Raw genomic sequence first — 19,818 nt, forward strand, 5'->3', positions numbered from 1 at the left:
CCAATCAACAAGCAGAAATCATGTGCTTTAACCTCTAGCAACTAATCAGTGAGCCTTAATGTGTGCTGTAACCTCTAGCAACCAGTCAGTAAGCGGTAATGATATGCTGTAACCTTTGGCAACCAATCACTGCCTGATCTGATACAGTAAACTTATTTTATGTCTATCTGCTATTTATTGTATATCTCAGAGCAGGTGGAGAGCGAAATTGTATGGGGGAGGGCCCAAGAAATTTTTTGTCCAGGGTCCAGTCAATATTAAAGATGGCCCTGACAAATACACCCCCCACCAAATGACCCCTTTTTAGAAAGTAGACATGCCAAGGTATTAAGTAAGTATGTTTCAGAGGGACCCCAGAGGGAACAACCAAGCTGAGCAGGGTCGATATTCTCAGCACGCCTATGCACCTTCTGTGACGTCGCTGCTGTGCCAGAGATGAAGGGCAAAGGTGTCCTGAAGTCAGTTGTGTAAGCGTCCACTTCAGTGGTGGCTCACTACACCATCAAACGCAGCCACTGTACCATCAAACACAGACACTGTGCTATCAAATGCAGCCACTGTGCCCATCAATTGCTGCCAATGTGCCATGAAACGCAACCACTGTGCCATCAAATGCAGCCACTGTGCCATCAAAATGCAGCCACTGTGCCCATCAATTGTCGCCACTCTGCCATCAAACACAGCCACTGTGCCCATCAATTCAATTCCTGTCCCTTCACCCCTCAGATCAATCCCAATTCCTGCCCCATAAAACCTCAAATCCTGGTATATAGCATTTCTCAAAAATCCTGGTATATAGCATGTCTCACAAAGCCTGGTATATAGCATTTCTCACAAAGTCTGGAATATGGCATTTCTCACAAAGCCTGGTATATAGCATGTCTCACAAAGCCTGGTATATAGCATGTCTCACAAGCCTGGTATATAGTATTTCTCACAAAACCTGGTATATAGCATGTCTCACAAAGCCTGGTATATAGCATTTCTTACAAAGCCTGGTATATAGCATTTATCACAAAACCTGATATATAGCCTTTCTCACAAAGCCTGGTATATAGCATTTTGCACAAAGCCTGGTATATAGCATTTTGTACAAAGCCTGGTATATAGCATTTCACACAAAGCCTGGTATATAGCTTGTCTCACAAAGCCTGGTATATAGCATTTCACACAAAGCCTTGTAAATAGCATGTCTCACAAAGCCTGGTATATAGCATTTCTCAGAAAGCCTGGTATATAGCATTTCTCACAAAGCCTAGTATATAGCATTTCACACAAAGCCTGGTATATAGTATTTCACACAAAGCCTGGTATATAGCATGTCTCACAAAGCCTGGTATATAGCATTTTGCACAAAGCCTGGTATATTGCATTTCGCAGAAAGCATGGTATATAGCATTTCGCACAAAGCCTGGTATATAGCATGCCTCACAAAGCCTGGTATATAGCATTTCATACAAAGCCTGGTATGTAGAATTTCGCACAAAGTCTGGTATATAGCATTTCTCACAAAGCCTGGTATATAGCATTTTGCACAAAGCCTGGTATATAGCATTTCTCACAAATCCTGGTATATAGCATGTCTCACAAATCGTGCACAATTACCCCCCCAGTCTGCACAATTACCCCCCCCAGGTCTGCACACTTAACCCCCCAGTCTGCACAATTACCCCTCCCCAGTCTGCACCATTACCCCCCAGGTGCACAATCCCCCCTAGTCTGCACACCCCAGTGCATTCAGAAGGCTGGAGTGTGGACAGGGTTTGGGCGCCTGTGCTGAAACCAATGGGAGGAGGATTCAGAAAATGTCTATTGTGGTGACGGCCGGGCATCAAGCAGATGGTGATACAGCCTGACACAGTGCCATGACTGCTTGACTGCTGCGGGCAGCAGAATTGGTGCAGCCTTTACTGGCCATCAGAGTGGCTCGAGGGTGGGCAAATACATCCCTGCCCAGCCCACCACTGTCACCCAGCACTTACCTTCAGGTGCAGCTCCGCTTGTCAGTGAGTGTGACGAGTGCTCAGTGTCCTCTCCTCCGGTCCCAGAGTCGACTCCACCCCACATGATGATATCAGAACAGTGTTAATGAGGAAACACACACCGCCCACTGTCCTCTCCTCCAGTCCCCACTGCGCCAATCCTAGCCAGTGTTTGCAGGAGCATTGAGTGCGCCCCGACCACACCCTAAACACGGGCAAATCATCTTCCCAGCTGATTGCAGGCTGGGAAGCTTCCCATAGACCGCCGTAGGTCCGGCGCCCGGTCACTTCTTAAAGTGGCAATTTTTTTTTTTTAACAAATTGAGGTGGCGGTGCCTGAGTGCCCCCTATGGATAGGCCGCCACTGGTCCACTGTTCTGGTCCACTGTTCTGGGGTATTTACAACCGAATCAGGTGAATGGTGTAGGAATTACAACAGTTTGTATATGTGCCTCCCACATTTTAAGGGACCAAAAGTAATGGGTCATTTGACTGTTCAGCTGTTCCATGGCCAGTTGTGTGTTATTCCCTCAATATCCCATTTACAAGGAGCAAATAAAAGGTCCAGAGTTAATTTCAAGTGTGCTATTTGCATTTGCAATCTGTTGCTGTCAACTCTCAATATGAGATCCAAAGAGCTGTCACTATCAGTGAAGCAAGCCATAATTGGGCCCAAAAACAAAACAAACCTATCAGAGAGATAGCAAAAACATTAGGTGTGACTAACATCCTTAAAAAAGAAGAACGCATCGGTGAGCTCAGCAACCCCAAAAAACCCAGAAAACCATGGAAAACAACTGTGGCGAATGACTGAAGAATTCTTTCCCTGGTGAAGAAAACACCCTTCACAACAGTTGGCCAGATTAAGAACACTCTCCAGGAGGTAGATGTATGTGTGCCAAAGTCAACAATCAAGAGAAGACTTCACCAGAGTGAATACAGAGGGTCCTCCACAAGATGTAAACCATTGGTGAGCCTAAAAGCAGGAAGGCCAGATTAGAATTTGCCAAACAACATCTAAAAAAACCTTCATAGTTCTGGAACATCCTATGGACAGATGAGTCCAAGATCAACTTGGAACAGAGTGATGGGAAGAGAAGAGTGTGGAGAAGGAAAGGATCTGCTCATGATCCAAAGCATACCACCTCATCAGTGAAGCATAGTGGTGGTAGTGTCATGGCGTGGGCATGTATGGCTGCCAATGGAACTGGTTCTCTTGTATTTATTGATGATGTGACTGCTGACAAAAGCAGCAGGATGAATTCTGAAGTGTTTCAGGCAAAATACTTCAGAACTCATTGGACAGTGCTTCACAGTGCAGATGAACAATGACCCGAAGCATACTGAGAAAGCAACCAAGGGAAAGAAGTGCAATGTTATGCAAAGTCAATCACCTGACCTGAATCTGATTGAGCATGCATTTCACTTGCAGAAGACAAAACTGAAGGGAAAATGCCCCAAGAACATGCAGGAACTGAACACAGTTGCAGTAGAGGCCAGGCAGAGCATCCCCAGGGATGAAACCCAGTGTCTGGTGATGCTCTGCCTGGCCTCTACTGCAACTGTGTGTCTGGCTCTGCAACTGGCTGCGGACGCACGGGTTCATTGGGATATGTTCCAGCCAACAGGCATTCAGCAGTGAATAGGCATGCGCCAATGTGCATGCACATGCGCAGATCACGGACGCGCACACAGTAATGCAGCTTTGGCACCCAGTGACCTTTAAAAGGGGCCTCTTCAGAATGCATCCTTGCTGTCTGATCTGCAGCTTATCCCGTATGTGATCCTGAACCTGCAGCAGTGAAAGTTTGATGGATGAATGTTAATCTGTCCCATTACTTTTAGTTCCTTAAAAAGTGGGAGGCACATATACAAACTGTTGTAATTCCTACACCGTTCACCTGCTTTGGATGTAAATACCCTAAAATTAAAGCTGAAGGTCTGCAGATAAAGCACATCTTGTTTGTTTCATTTTGGTGGTATATAGAGCCAAAAAGATTAGAATTGTGTCAATGTCCCAATATTTATGGACCTGACTGTAGATCGCGATCTGACCAGCCACTAGCTCACTCCCGCGTCTGCCATCTCACAGAACAGAACAGTGTATATACAACCTGTAAAGCCAAGTACTTAGAAAGGGCAGGGCAGGGCTGGACAGGAATGAGAGAGACAGTGGAGGTTATTTACGAAAGGCAAATCCACTTTGCCCTGCAAGTGCACTTGGAAGTGCAGTCGTTCTAAATCTAAGGGGTAGATCTGAAATGAGTGGAAGCTCTGCTGATTTTATCATCCAATCATGTGCAAGATAAAATTCAGTTTTTTATTTTCCTTGCATGTCCCCCTCGGATCTACAGCGACTTTACTTCCAAGTGCACTTTCAGTGCAAAGTGGATTTTCCTTTAGTAAATAACCTCCATTGTCTGTAAAGGAAACTCTTTCACCTTGCTGGAGGAGAAAATTATAAATAAAAAATGTAGGTAAAATAAAAAAAAGAAAGTAATGAAAGAAAGAAAGAAAATATAGCTAGATCAGGTTTTGATCTAGGTCAGGGTTAGGGCTAAGGTTGGGTTCAAAGGTCATGGTCAGAGTCAAAGTTAGGGGTCAAACATTGGGGTCAGTGTATTGTCAGTGCATTTTAGGTAGGATAAAAAAAAGCAACATGCACACAAAGGTCAAAGGTCAAATACAAATGTCAGTGTATTTTAGGTAGGATAAAAAATGTTTTTTCATTTTATATAAGTGTCAGTTAGTGTCACTGTCAGTGCGTTTTAAGTAGGATAAAAAAGCAAAATGCACACAATTGTTTCTGGCCACCACTACAGGTACAAACAACAAATAACATAAACATATGTGGTATCGTTGCAATCATTAGGAGCAGGATAATTTGTGTTGTCTTTGGTGGAAGGTTATGATAATATCAAGAAAATTATATTTGTTTACCGTTTTGTGACAGTTTTCCTTTGATATATTCATTACTATTTACCACCAAATGTAAGTCAAATTTGTCCTGAAAAAAACAAGGTATAATTCACCTGGATAAGCTAAATAATTGCAATGATATGTCCAGTTTTACAAACAAGTTGCAAAACTGTTGAGGCATTAGGTTTTTTTTTTTTACCTTCATCATGAAGTGAATCATAAAAAAAGGGGTCGTTATTAGGGACTTTGAGGAAGCCATGGCTGGTAGGTCATGTATTTCCACCCCTAGGGACTTTAATTGAAGCCCTGACCTGGTAACGTCAGGCATTTTCATCACAATCTAGTTCAAAAAAGGGGGCTAAGCAAAGGGGGAATGGGACTTTGCATGAAGCACAAGACTGCAAAAAGATAATAGGTGAACCTAAGGAATTTTATTGGATACACAACGGATACACAATTATAGTGGCAATATCAAAGGTACATCATAGCATACAAATAATATTATTTGTATGCCATCATGTACCTTTGATATTGCCACTATAATTGTGTTTCCGTTGTGTATCCAATAAAATTCCTTAGGTTCACCTAATATCTTTTTGCAGTCTTGTGCTTCATACAAAGTCCCATCCCCCCTTTGCTTAGCCCCCTTTTTTCATCATGAAGTGGTCAGTATGAGACACACATTCAATAGTTTGTTAGAGTAAAACATTGCACTATTATCCACTGATTTAAGCAGTGTTCCAATCAAAAGTCAAGTATTTAACCTTACCACTTTTCTCCTTGATCTCAAAGCCATAGAGCAAAATCTCTAATCCACTAATGAATGAGGAGTCCTGAGTTGCCTGATTGTAAGTACATGGACATGGAGATGTGCTGGAGAGCCAATATGGCATTTTTTCTTTATAATACCACTGCAGACATTGTAGCCTTGAATTGACGGTTCTCTGATTGTTGCTGTCTAGACGATATGCCCATCTACCTTTTTTACCTTGAAAAGTAAGGTAAAATGATAGAAATAAATACGGTATCTGTTAAACTTACAACATTTTCCCTGAGCGATGTTTCGTCTTCTCACCTGTGTTGTAGCCGATGTACTGATCTGGACGGTATCTCTGCTTGATGCTTACAGATGTGTCTGTCTGTGGATCATTGAAAGCTGGGAAGTTGTTGACATTACGTGCACTAGGGATACCACTAAGTAGAGAGAATATTTCTAAATGTGTTTGTCATATTTACATGCAGTTACCAATACTACTGTGGAAGGTAATATGGTCTGAAAGAAGAGGAAGAGCAAGGTACTCTACTGAAAGTCTTTACCTGTGGTAACCCATTTTCGGCAGATGGAATGTGGGGAGAGAGTTGAAATTCCACTTCATTCCTCCATCATCAAACAGGATTAGTGCAAAAGAATAGATTCCATCAGTAGCCAAGACAACTTGGAAAGTGTTTGTCTGAAAAGAAGAAAAGCGATAATAACAATATTACATTTTATGGACCTCTTATTGTGTATCTATTACTGTAACACTGGATTTCATTATGTATGTTTGTTAATGGTATAACTTAGCTTTCCTGTATGTTGGGATGGTTAATTTGGTCCTTATATAGACCCCTACCTTTTCCTTCACGTTCCCTCAGTAAACTTACTAAAACTGTTGGGACCATGCAATCAAGCTCCAACATCCCTTTTGTTACTATTATACACAGTATATATATATATATATATATATATATATATATATTTTTTTTTTTTTTTTTTTTTTTTTTATTGAATCTTTGATAGTTTTTTTTTACCATCATTGTTATAAAAATTGATCTCTTGTTCCTTAATCACTTAAGCCCCAGACCATTTTGCTGGCTTAGGACCAGGCCACTTTTTGCGATTCGGCACTGCGTCGCTTTAACTGACAATTGCGCGGTCGTGCAACGTGGCTCCCAAACAAAATTAACGTCCTTTTTTTCCCAAAAATAGAGCTTTCTTTTGGTGGTATTTGATCACCCCTGCGTTTTTATTTTTTGCGCTATAAACAAAAATAAAGCGACAATTTTGAAAAAATGCATTATTTTTTACCTTTTGTTATAATAAATATCCCCCAAAAATATATAAAAAAACATTTTTTTTCCCTCAGTTTAGGCCGATACGTATTCTTCTACATATTATTGGTAAAAAAATCGAAATAAGCAGTTGATTGGTGTGCGCAAAAAATTATAGCGTTTACAAAATAGGGGATAGTTTTATGGCATTTTTATTAACATTTTTTTTTTTACTAGTAATGGCAGCGATCAGCATGGCTGATACATAGGACATTTTTGACACATTTTTGGGACCATTGTCATTTATACAGCAATCACTGCTGTACAAATGCAGTGATTCCTGTGTAAATGACACTGGCAGTGAAGGGGTTAACCAGTGGGTGGGAGTGTAGGGGTTAAGTGTTCCTAGGAGTGTGTTACTAACTGTGGGGGGCAGGGCTTTGTTTTAGTGAATACTGATCTCTGCTCCAATCACATGGAGCAGAGATCAGCGCCACTTGTTGCTAGGCAGAGCGGGGAGATGCTGTTAACAACGGCATCTCCTCGTTCAGCGGCACCGTGAGACAATCGCGGGTATGCCCGCAGCGATCGAGTCTGCGGGACCCGCGACCGGACTCACGGGGGCCCCGACCGGCACGCGAGCATGCTGCCAGCTGAATGCGTGCGATGGCAGGGGGGCATTTAAAACTGGATGTACCTGTACGCCAGTATGCCTGCCCGTGCCATTCTGCTGACGTACATCGGCGTGCGCCAGTCGGAAAGTGGTTAAAAACACACACATTTTTAAGCCTCCACAAGACTGTTACTAATATAGTACATTATCCATAAGACAAATTCCACATTATATAATAATAATTCCACATTATATTTAATTATGGTTCACAGTCTGCCCTAATTACCCTGTCCCATCTATATTTCTACATTCATCACTAGAAATCTGCATACAGAGCATTACTAGATCCCCAGTAAAAGCAGCACACAGTACACACATAAACACTTGTTAGGCATACATTTAACCCCTTGATCGCCTTATATGTTAACCCCTTCCTGCTCAGTGTCATTAGTACAGTGACAGTGCATATTATTAGGACTGATCACTGTAATAATTTCAGTGGCACTTAGTTCCTTCAAAGTCAGTTTGTGTCAGATTTTCCACCGCAGTCCCGTTATATGTTGCTGATCGCCGTCATTACTAGTGTAAGAAAAAAAAAATTCAGTATCTATCCCATAGTTTGTAGACTTTCATGCAAACCAATCAATATATACTTATTGGGATTTGTTTTGCCAAATACATGTAGCAGAATGCATTTTGTCCAACATTTATTAAGAGATTTTATTTGTTTATTTTTATAGCAGTGTTCTTTTTGTGTCTATAAAAAAAACAGAGGTGATCAAACACCACTAAAAGAAAGCTCTAGTTGTGTTTGGGTACAGTATTGCATAACTGCTCAATTGTCAGTTAAAATACCACAGTGCCGCATAGCAAAAAATGGATTGGTCGTGATAGGGGTAAAATCTTTCGGAGCTGAAGTGGTTAAAATGCATTTCAGATGTGTTGCATATGTGTTCAAATTATGTCAAGCAACTCTCCCCAAACACCTTCTGTTATGCCTAATAATAATAAAAAATGTACTGCTTTAGTATTGTGCTAATTTAACCCCCTCCCACCCAGCCTATTGTAATATGAAGGCAGACACATCCCATGGGGTGACAGATCACTGCATCTGTGATCTGAGGAGGGGGTGACAGATCACTGTATTGGCCCGCTGCTGGTACAATGTGATCACTGTGGCAATCATAGCAGATCACATGAAAATTGTGCACAATAAAAGGCTTTGATTGGTGCCGTTCATCTTTTTTTTCTACATGCTGTCACCAGTCAGTGTCTCTGATCACTGCCACACCAGTTATATCATAGTTCTGTACTGAACTGGTGACAGTTTGTAAACATATTTTAAAATTGTGAAAACATTTTTTATTTTTTTTTATTTTTTTATTTCTATACTTTCTAAACTATTGTGACAAAAAAAAAAAAATACAACTTTGTCTACTTTTCAAAAAGGGGTAATTTGGGGGATATCTGTGCTCTCCTGGCATTTTTAGACATCGAGAAATGAGATTCTTGTCCACCATCAGTACATCAAGATTGATCGATTTCAGATATATATATTCACTATAGTTTATTTAGCAAAAAAAAAAAAAAAAACAGCAGTGATTGGCGTGAATTTTTTTATAAAAACGTCATATTAGTACAATGTTGCATGTCCACACACATGTCATTCAAAGTGTGAAAATTGGCCTGGGCAGGAAGGGGGTAAAAATGTCTGGTATTGAAGTGGTTAAAAACCATAACATGCAATCAAAGATCTGTTTACCGCTTTTAAGTGCAAATTGTACTTCGAATTTTATACAATATTTTTTAATAAATACCCTTTGGCTACTAGATTTCATATTTGGATGCCCACTGACAATAAAACATGCTAGCCTTTTAGTTAAGGTTTTAAAAGGCCATTTTGCATTATCAAATAATAATACTATCAAGGGTGCAAAAGTTGAGATCCATCTACACTGAGATCCTTTTATATACAGGGATGTCAATCCCAACAGCATGGGCAAGCACTAGCACAGTGCAACACTTACATTGTTGACTTGGGTGTTCCAATAATCATTTGAGCTATAAAGCGCAGATGTGAATGGAGGAACGTTGTCCCATGTTATTTTGAGAGCCCATAGTAGAGCTTTAAACGGAACTGAGCTGAAATATGTAGCAACCGCTCTCTCTAGTAAACCTTTGAAAGTTGTGTTCGCTTTGGAGGACTGGAAATCATAAACCTGTGATAAGAGAGTAAAAATGCCATACAATAATTAGAAAATTCCATGTATATGTTGATAGGGCAGCAACATATCAATAGATGAAGGTAACAACTCATGATATCATCTGTTAATTATACTTTCCATTTGTCCATCTCTTTGTCCATCTCTTCCAAATCATAAGATACATGTGAATGGGGTTGATTACTAAATGGGTATAGACTATTCTCTTTGCGAAACAGATGTTCCTGTGGCTTAGTAAATAACGTGAAGCCTGAATACCTAACAAAGTGCAAAAGAAACAAAAAGCGACGTTTTCATGCACATGGCTGCTTACCTTATTCACTAAACTAAATTAATATACACTTTTTATTAATTAACATTTTTCGTTCCTTTAAGTACTGTGTTCAATAGTGTCAAATCTCTTCATACAGTGCCTTGCGAAAGTATTCGGCCCCCTTGAACTTTTCAACCTTTTGCCACATTTCAGGCTTCAAACATAAAGATATAACATTTTAATATTTTGTAAAGAATCACCAACAAGTGGGACACAATTGAGAAGTGAAACAAAATCTATTGGATAATTTTAACTTTTTTAGCAAATAAAAAACTGAAAAGTGGTGCGTGAAAAATTATTCGGCCCCTTTACTTTCAGTGCAGCAAACTCACTCCAAAAGTTCAGCGAGGATCTCTGAATGATCCAATGTTGTCCTAAATGACTGATGGATGAATGGTGATAAATAGAATCCACCTGTGTGTAATCAAGTCTCTGTATAAATGCACCTGCTCTGTGATAGTCTCAGGGTTCTGTTGAAAGTGCAGAGAGCATCATGAAGACCAAGGAACACACCAGGCAGGTCCGTAATACTGTTGTGGAGAAGTTTTTAAAGCCGGATTTGGATACAAAAAGATTTCCCAAGCTTTAAACATCCCAAGGAGCACTGTGCAAGCGATCATTTTGAAATGGAAGGAGTATAAGACCACTGCAAATCTACCAAGACCTGGCCGCCCCTCTAAACTTTCAGCTCAGACAAGGAGAAGACTGATCAGAGATGCAGCCAAGAGGCCCATGATCACAGAGAACTACAGCTGAGGTGGGAGAGTCTGTCCATAGGACAACAATCAGTCGTACACTGCACAAATCTGGCCTTTACGGAAGAGTGGCAAGAAGAAAGCCATTTCTCAAAGATATCCATAAAAAGTCTCGTCTAAAGTTTGCCACAAGCTACCTGGGAGACACACCAAACATGTGGAAGAAGGTGCTCTGGCCAGATGAAACCAAAATCTAACTTTTTGCCCACAATGCAAAACTATATGTTTGGCGTAAAAGCAACACAGCTCATCACCCTCAACACACCATCCCCACTGTCAAACATGGTGGTGGCAGCATCATGGTTTGGGCCTGCTTTTCTTCAGCAGGGACAGGGAAGATGGTTAAAATTGAGGGGAAGATGCAGCCAAATACAGGACCATTCTGGATGAAAACCTGTTGGAGTCTGCAAAAGACCTGAAACTGGGACGGAGATTTATCTTCCAACAAGACAATGATCCCAAACATACAGCAAAATCTACAAAGGAATGGTTCACAAATAAACGTATCTAGGTGTTAGAATGGCCAAGTCAAGGTCCAGACCTGAATCCAATCGAGAATCTGTGGAACGAGCTGAAAACTGCTGTTCACAAACGCTCTCCATCCAACCTCACTGAGCTCGAGCTGTTTTGCAAGGAAGAATGGGCAAGAATTTCAGTCTCTCGATGTGCAATACTGATAGAGACATACCCCAAGCAACTTGCAGCTGTAATCGCAGCAAAAGGTGGCTCTACAAAGTATTAACGCAAGGGGGCCGAATAATTTTGCACGCCCCACTTTCAATTTTTTTATTTAAAAAGTTTCAAAAATCCAATAGATTTTTTCGTTCCACTTCACAATTGTGTCCCACTTGTTGGTGATTCTTCACAAAAAATAATTTTTTTATATCTTTATATTTGAAGCCTGAAATGTGGCAAAAGGTTGAAAAGTTCAAGGGGGCCGAATACATTCGCAAGGCACTGTATGTTTTCAATTTCATTTTTCGTAACCACTTCCTGAGTGCACAGGGGCAGTGGCTATTCATCTCAATGCCATTTTAGTTGATCCTGCGTGTCTTTGCCAGCTTTTGAACTGGAACCATCGGCTGTCACAGATGGCTGGACTATAGCACTAAGCCCAGCAGCTGAAAAAAGAAAGCTTCTGGGCTTCTGATCGTGCTACACAGAGTGTTTGCAGCAAATCTCTGTAAACACAATACTTTGAATGCATTGTTTTTATATTTGAAGTGAATTGACATCCTAGCTTTCCACCGGCCTTGTCTTTCGCCAGGGAAATGTTGTGCTTTACATCATGGCTGCCTGACATTTCCTGGATGTCATCCATCCACCATGTTCCCTTTCCCTTTTTTCACCTTGCTCTCTTTTATATAACTCATCTTGAACCATCTTTTTAAAGATCCTCCTGTAGCATCATAGTTAAAAACTTGTGATCTTCTTTTTAGACACATTGTGAGAGAAAATGTTTCTGCTCCATACCTGAGAACCAGTGTGGCATTTGTAGCAGTCATTTCTTTGTGCTCAGAGGGAGATTTCTCCTCATCAGCTATTTGTGTCTCCTGGAAATTTTATTTGGCTTTGGCGATTTTAGCTATGGTGTCAATATCATCCCTCACATTTAAATGAATCCATATTAAAAGATATTGGAAGTTGTTTACTTACAGTACTCTATTCATTTGAAAGCATTTGTTTTATTGCTTTAGGTCTTTTGTTGGTTACAACCACACCTTATGTCTTTTGAGTATTTCCACTCAAAACCACCCTGGAATTTTTATTTTTTTAAGTCAACAGCTACAAATGCTATAGCTGCTGACTTTTAATAAACATTAAAAACATTTTAATAAACAAGCACTTACCAGTCAAGAGATCCAGTGCTTTCCTCACCCAGGCTGGTTCTTCAACAGCCTTTGGGTCCCTGACACCCTGAGCCACTGCTCCCAATATGCATAGCCCCAAATGCACCCAAGGTGCACACAGATTAAATCCGCTTTAGCTAGATGCTGAATAGTTAATTCATCTGAAATCATTTTCTATGTCTTGGTTTCTCTAATGGTGAGCTATGGGTTTCAGTTCCTGGGTGTGCACACCTGCTGTAGCCATTTTGATGAAGTCCTAATCTACTTGTTGGAAGTATCATGTATGTTGTCATATGGGAAATAGTAAAAGAGCTACTAGAAAGTGCAAGCAGGGGGGAAAAAACTCAATGATCAGAATTGGAAATTATGACATCAAGCTCAGAGTTTACTCAGTAAACCATGGTCTACCTATAAATAACTATCACTTTTGAATGAACCAACTTTTTAAAAAGTATTGAAATATTTTGGAACAATACATTACCTGATAAAAGATATCACCGAAACCAGAGACATCAACATCAGCCCAGAAGGCAGCTAGAATTGGGGGTGTATCTGGGTCATTGCTTTCGAAGGTCGTGTAAGGATAACGCAGTACATAGGTGGGGTCATATATATTGCGTTGAAAACCAATAACACCATTATCTGTGAACTGGAAAACACAAAGAAAATGATCACATTTTAACCCTTTAAAGTCCACATTTTTCAATGACTTAGCGTGACTCAAAATGTGCTCTACCAAACGGTGGAGCAGGACGTCAAAGGGTTAACATTATCTAACATGAGTTCTGTTAAATAGACACATACATATCATAGGTAATTAAATAATTATCAGCTTTCATTAACTCATCATGCTAATACATCTTAAAATCAATTTTGCATCAATAAACATTGTATGTTTTGTGCAATAAATAACTAATGATTTAACCACTTCCTGACCGGCGCACGCCGATGTACGTCGGCAGAATGGCACGGGCAGGAATATTGGCGTACAGGTACGTCCAATTTTAAATGCCGCCCTGCTATCTCGTGCGCGCCGCCGGGGGCGCGCTCGCGTGGCGGTCAGGACCCCCGTGAGTCCGGTCGCCGGTCCCGCGGACTCTGTCGGCACGGGGATCCCCGCGATCGCCTCACGGGGCGTATGAACGAGGATATGCCCTTGTAAATAGCATCTCCCCGTTCTGCCTAGCAACAAGTGATGCTGATCTATGCTCCATGTGATTGGAGCAGAGATCAGTGTTCACTAAAACAAAGCCCAGCCCCCCACAGTTAGTAACACGCCCCTAGAAACACTTAACCCCTACACTGCCACCCCCTGGTTAACCCCTCCACTGCCAGTGTCATTTACACAGGAATCACTGCATTTGTATAGCAGTGATTGCTGTATAAATGACAATGGTCCCAAAAATGTGTCAAAAATGTCCGATGTGTCTGCCATAATGTCGCAGTCACAATAAAAATCGCTAATCACCGCCATTACTAGCAAAAAAAAAAATTATTAATAAAAATGCCATAAAACTATCCCCTATTTTGTGAACGCTATAACTTTTGCGCAAAACAAACAATAATCGCTTATTGCGATTTTTTTTTACCAAAAATATGTAGAAGAATACGTATCAGCCTAAACTGAGGGAAAAAATGTTTTTTTATATATTTTTGGGGGATATTTATTATAGCAAAAAGTAAAAAATAATGCGTTTTTTGCAAAATTGTCGCTCTATTTTTGTTTATAGCGCAAAAAATAAAAACCGCAGAGGTGATCAAATACCACCAAAAGAAAGCTCTATTTGTGGGAAAAAAAGGACATAAATTTTCTTTGGGAGCCACGCCGCACAGCCACGCAATTGTCAGTTAAAGCGACGCAGTGCCGAATCGCAAAAAGTGGTCTGGTCTTAAGCCAGCAAAATGGTCCGGTCTGAAAGTGGTTAAATATAAGCTCTCATGAGCAGGGCCTTCCTAACCCTCTTATATAGAATTGCATTGTAACTATACCATCCACATTATATTGCAAAGCGAAGCGCAAATTGTTGGCATTATATAAATACTATATAATAATGAAAAAAATATATATTTTGCCAAATGCTGACATAAAATACTGTTTTTGAGAGGTTTCCATACATACTTACATATAGGTTGTAGTAAAATGCGGAGTCAAATGGAAAACCAATAGGGATATTAATCATAGGAGAAACAAAGTCTCTGAGGCGATTTGTTGCATTACTGTCCCCTGCTGAAGGACCGTAGCTGAACAGGCGTATTTCTGAATAGAAGAATCACATTGAAATCTTATTTAGTATGCATCCCAAGTGTTAACTGATTACAGGAATTGTATGTACAAAAACTAGCTGCAAAGGTGCAACAAAAAGCCACAATCATATTCCTTAATTAAGCAGTTAATGTGGTTGTAAACCCTAGTCATGAAATCTGAACAAAGCTCATATAACAGTAGTGTTTACCTGTCTCTCTCAAACGTTCTAAGTGTCACTTCTCTCTGGTACTTCATTCCTCTATTATAAGCATGAGTCACTTCTGATAAATTTTACCGACACATGAGATAAATTAGTGAGGGGAGGAGAGCTAAGCATACATCTTGTGTATTCAAAACACAGCTCTGCATGTTCCTTCATTCCTGTGCAGTGATTGGATTTGGGGGGAGGAGGGTGTCCCTTTCCTCTAATCAGCTCTCTCCTCCAATCAGCTCTCTCACACAGTGTATAAGAGCTGCAGCTGCAGCTCTCCCCGCCCTCTCTGCTCTGCTCCTCACAGATAAAGAAGGATTTTATCACAATTCTGAACTTTTGAATGGATGTAGAGGATAGGTGGCTGCAAGTAAAACTATGTAGGAGGACTTGTTTAACCTCTGTGTATCGTCTGAGGATATTCACTTCACCAAGAGTGTATGCAACCACTTTAAAGCGGTTCTGCACACATTTTTATCTTTTATTGTCATTAATTTCCCGCTGCTCCAAATATTACTCAATGCCCCTTTATTTTAATTTTATTTTCTCCTACCTTTCGTTCTCAGCTATTTTTGTTGTCTTCCCCCGCGGCTATTGGCGGGGTTTCTGCGGGGATCAGCATCACTTCCGCTGATTTCCGCACTGTCTCCTGGGATTTCGTCTAAGTAATCCCAGGAGTCATTGCTCCTATCAGTTGCGAAATCTCACGAGATTTCAACGACGTGACGTCATCACGCCGGCCTTTATCCTAGCAACATTGATCGATAACATCGCTCGGAGCTGTAGCTACTGAGCATGCGCGGGAACCAGAAAAGCATGCTGGTTCCTCACAAGGGAGGAAAGGAGGAAGTAATTGCTTGTGGGTTTCAAATGCCCACAAGCAAAACGACAATGGCCGAACAATAGGGATAAAAAGAAAACTTTGGAATAAAACATGGTTAGCAGAAAAAAAGCAGGAAAAGTAAGCGTTTTTATTTAAAGACATCTATTTTAAAGATTAAACCCAAAAAAAAAAAAATATGTTTTTCCTCAGTGCAGAACCGCTTTAAGAAACATGTACCAATTATAATAAATACATTTAAGTCAGAAGAAAAAAAATATTAAAATTTGCTGTATGCTCAGGTCAAGTAGGTGAACAGCACATTTGCCAGTACAGGTAAAGATGCCTCCCCTTATTATTATTGTTATTATTAGTAGTAGTAGTAGTAGTATTTCTAGCCTATTCCTAATAATCTGAATTTTCGAATAATCAGATTTTAATGTTTTTAAACTTACTTTGTAAAGATCCCCACACATTTACTTCCTTGAATTCTGTGACACACATTCACTATATTACATATTTCACAGAGCCTGCCTTCGGAACTACAGAAAGGAGGAGTTTCAGGAAACCAAGTCAGTTCTGGAATGACTACTTGTAGAAGCAAGGTACCATGGGGCATATAGTTCTTAGAAATTGAAAGTGAACAGCAGAGGAGAAGCTGCAAAGCATGCAGGAAATACAAGAAGTTGTGAAAAGAGATGCCAGCCAAAATGCAGCACTCACAACATGAAAGGTGATTTTTCAATTAAGCTTGCATTAGCAAGTATGAATATTGTTTGCATTGCTATTACAATGCTGGTATTATAAAATGAAAGTGTACAGTATGCTGTGACCATAGATTTTCTTTAAGTAGTTAAGTAACATGTATACATTTAGTCCAGTAGAAAACAATTATATTTATTACATTTAAAATGCTGCATTCTCAGGTCAAGCAGTTGAGCAGTATACTTACCAGTACAGGTAAAGCCGTCTCCCCTATAACCACTGTTACAGGCACATTTGTAGGATCCAGGTGTATTGGTGCACATTGCATGCTGGTCACAATTATTGAGCCCTTGAGAACATTCGTCCACATCTGGAAGAAACATTGATAGTATAATTTTTGCCGTCATCTGCACAGCTCATCTACTTGCTGCAGATGAATAGAAATTCAGTATTCCCTTACCTGTAGTACAGTTGCTGCCAGTCCAGCCTTTCTGGCACAGACAAGAGTAAGCATTCACTTTGTTTACACAGACTGCGCCATTCTTACAAGGGGCACTTGCGCAATCATCAATTTCTATAAAGGCATAAAAAGAAATGTCATTCTGACAACAGTCAATGCCTAGGTTGCATGGAGGACAACAAACACCATAACCATATGACAGATAATCATATGTCCAGATTTTCTTGGTAATAATATGGTCCTAGGCAAATTCCAGAATGACAGTAGACAACAGTACTCAGTGTATGCTTTCAATAGTGTTGTGATCTGCCATCTTAAATTGTATGAACTTATTACTGTGAACTTGTGAGATGGCCTTGAGCAGCACCTTCACTGTGATTCTCTTCAATTTATTTTTAGGATGCATAGGTATCTCCAAGCCCTAGGCACTGTGCATCACATTTTTTTGGCTACCAAATTAAATAGGTAGCCTCATAGGCAATCAAGCAATCAGTTTATTGATTTATCTGCAGAGTACAATCTGAGCAAGTCAGACCACCTATCACAATTGGTCACCAACAGGAATGTGACATAGGGATCAACAACAGAACCTGTGGTTGAAATTTGCATACCAGTGTGCTCAGGTCTTTTTATTGACCTGGGCACATGGAAATTGAACAGGGGCATGTGCAGGTTAGTGGATATGCTTGTTTTATAGACAACCGTATTCAAAGTGAGCCTACGGGTTCCCTTTAAATCTCTTAGGCCTTTTTTTATGCACCAGGCTTCATATATACTGTACACATGCATCCATTAGTTATAAGTTATCACTAAAAAAATGTCTGTACCTTTATAACAGGGGCACACTGACATGGGAGGTTTGTATTTTTTTGGATATAGGGATTCAAATGACTAATTTCCACCAAAAATGCCTTCTCATGTTTACTGCACAGAGGGATTTCTTCAGCAATAAAAGAAATAACTAGCACATATGTTTTGATGTACTCACCAATTTCACATAACTGTCCACTGTATCCTTTGGGGCATGAACAGGAAAAGGAATTCAGGGAACTTCTACAAGTTGCACCTTTCAAACAAGGATTTCTGAGACACAAGTTTATAACTGTCAGGAGAAAAAAAGACATTTCATAAATTTTGTGTATTAAAAAATTATTTAAAATGTGTTTTCTTTTGACGAGCACACATGCATTAACAACCCCTGGCAAAACACAATTGTCTAATTGTGTAGAAAAAAAAAATAACTAATCACAGACATGCCTCAAAATTATTTTCAGTTAGGCCTTTCACACTGAGGCGTTTTTCAGGCTCCACAGCACTAAAAATAGCGCCTGAAAAAAGTGGCTCCTTTCACTACAGTGTAAAAGCAGGCGGGCTTTCACACTGGAGCGGTGCACTGGCAGGACAGTAAAAAAAGTCCTGCCAGCAGCATCTTTGGAGCAGTGAAGGAGCGGTGTATTCACCACGCCTAAACCGCGACTACCTATTGAAATTAATGGGGCAGCATGGCTATACAGCCAGCAAAGCACCGCTGCAGCAGTGCTTTGCGGGCAGTTTTAACCCTTTTTCGGAACCTAGAGGCAGTCAAAACCGCCCCGCTAGTGGCCGAATACCGCCGCTAAAACGGCGGTAAACAACGCTAAAAATAGCACCGCTTTATCACCGACGCCCACACCGCCCCAGTGTGAAAGGGGCCTTAACATTCCAACCTTCTGGCTTAAAGAAACACCTAATAAAATAGAACAGAAAGATAGCTGTAGTCAATTGCAACTGTTTCTGCAGATCAAACAGAGGAAAACATATGAATCACGCAAGTCTGAGGAAACTATTATGGAATCATTAAAAAAAAAAAATACAGTACACCACTAGTACTTTGTTGCACCACCTCTGGATTTATAACAGCTTGAATTCTCTGAGGCATGGATTTAACTATCAACAAACAGGATTCTTTATCAATCCCGCCCTAACTTTCCCTTATTGCAGTTGCCACATCAGCTTTGCGAGTTGGAGCCTTGTCATGGACCATTTTCTTTCATTTCCACCATAGATTTTCAATTGGATTAAGGTCCGCTCTATTTGCAGGCAATGCCATTGACATTATATGTCTTTCTTAAAGGAAAGTTTTCACGGCTTGTGCCCTATAGCAAGATGCATTATCATCTTGAAAAATGATGTAATCATCATCAAACATCCTTTTAATTGATGGGATAAGAAAAGTGTCCAAAATCTCAATAGAAACTTTTGCATTTATTGAAGATTTAATGACTGTCATCTCCCCCATACCTTTACCCGACATGCAACCCCATGTCATCAATGATTGTGGATTTTTTTTTCTTCAGGCAGTCGTCTTCATACATTTCATAGGAAATGCACCAAACAAAAGTTCCAGAATCATGACCCTGCCCAATGCGAATTTGTGATTCATCGCTGAATATCACTTTCATCCAGTCATCCACAGTCCATGATTGCTTTTGTTTTACAGTAACACTGTAAATTGCACCAAAGTAGAACAGGAACCTTTTTTCCAAAATCGCACCATGATGAGACAAATTGATGAGAATGGGCACAGTTGAATATAATGTAAATTCCCTTGTCATATGATTCTGCCGACTCAAGTAGCATTGAAAAACACACTAGTGTGAACCAGGACTTAAAGTAGAACTATATGCAAAACTTTTTTTTTCCATTCTAAAGG

General features: G+C 40.3%; 1 protein-coding gene across 1 annotated transcript in view; it reads right to left on the bottom strand.

Annotated features, from left to right (window-relative positions):
• Positions 1-19,818, bottom strand: part of LOC143986725 (uncharacterized) — a 147,150-nt gene that overhangs the window by 107,408 nt on the left and 19,924 nt on the right. Inside the window, 9 exon segments of the mRNA XM_077485132.1 lie at positions 5,671-5,889; positions 5,977-6,095; positions 6,219-6,352; positions 9,573-9,764; positions 13,167-13,334; positions 14,809-14,942; positions 16,914-17,036; positions 17,127-17,240; positions 18,115-18,228. Coding sequence (XP_077341258.1) covers positions 5,671-5,889; positions 5,977-6,095; positions 6,219-6,352; positions 9,573-9,764; positions 13,167-13,334; positions 14,809-14,942; positions 16,914-17,036; positions 17,127-17,240; positions 18,115-18,228 — 1,317 coding nt within the window.

This window comes from Lithobates pipiens, unplaced genomic scaffold (assembly GCF_037356315.1).
Source record: "Lithobates pipiens isolate NorthernLeopardFrog02 unplaced genomic scaffold, aLitPip1_a1.2 Scaffold_18, whole genome shotgun sequence".
NCBI classification, from domain to species: domain Eukaryota; kingdom Metazoa; phylum Chordata; class Amphibia; order Anura; family Ranidae; genus Lithobates; species Lithobates pipiens.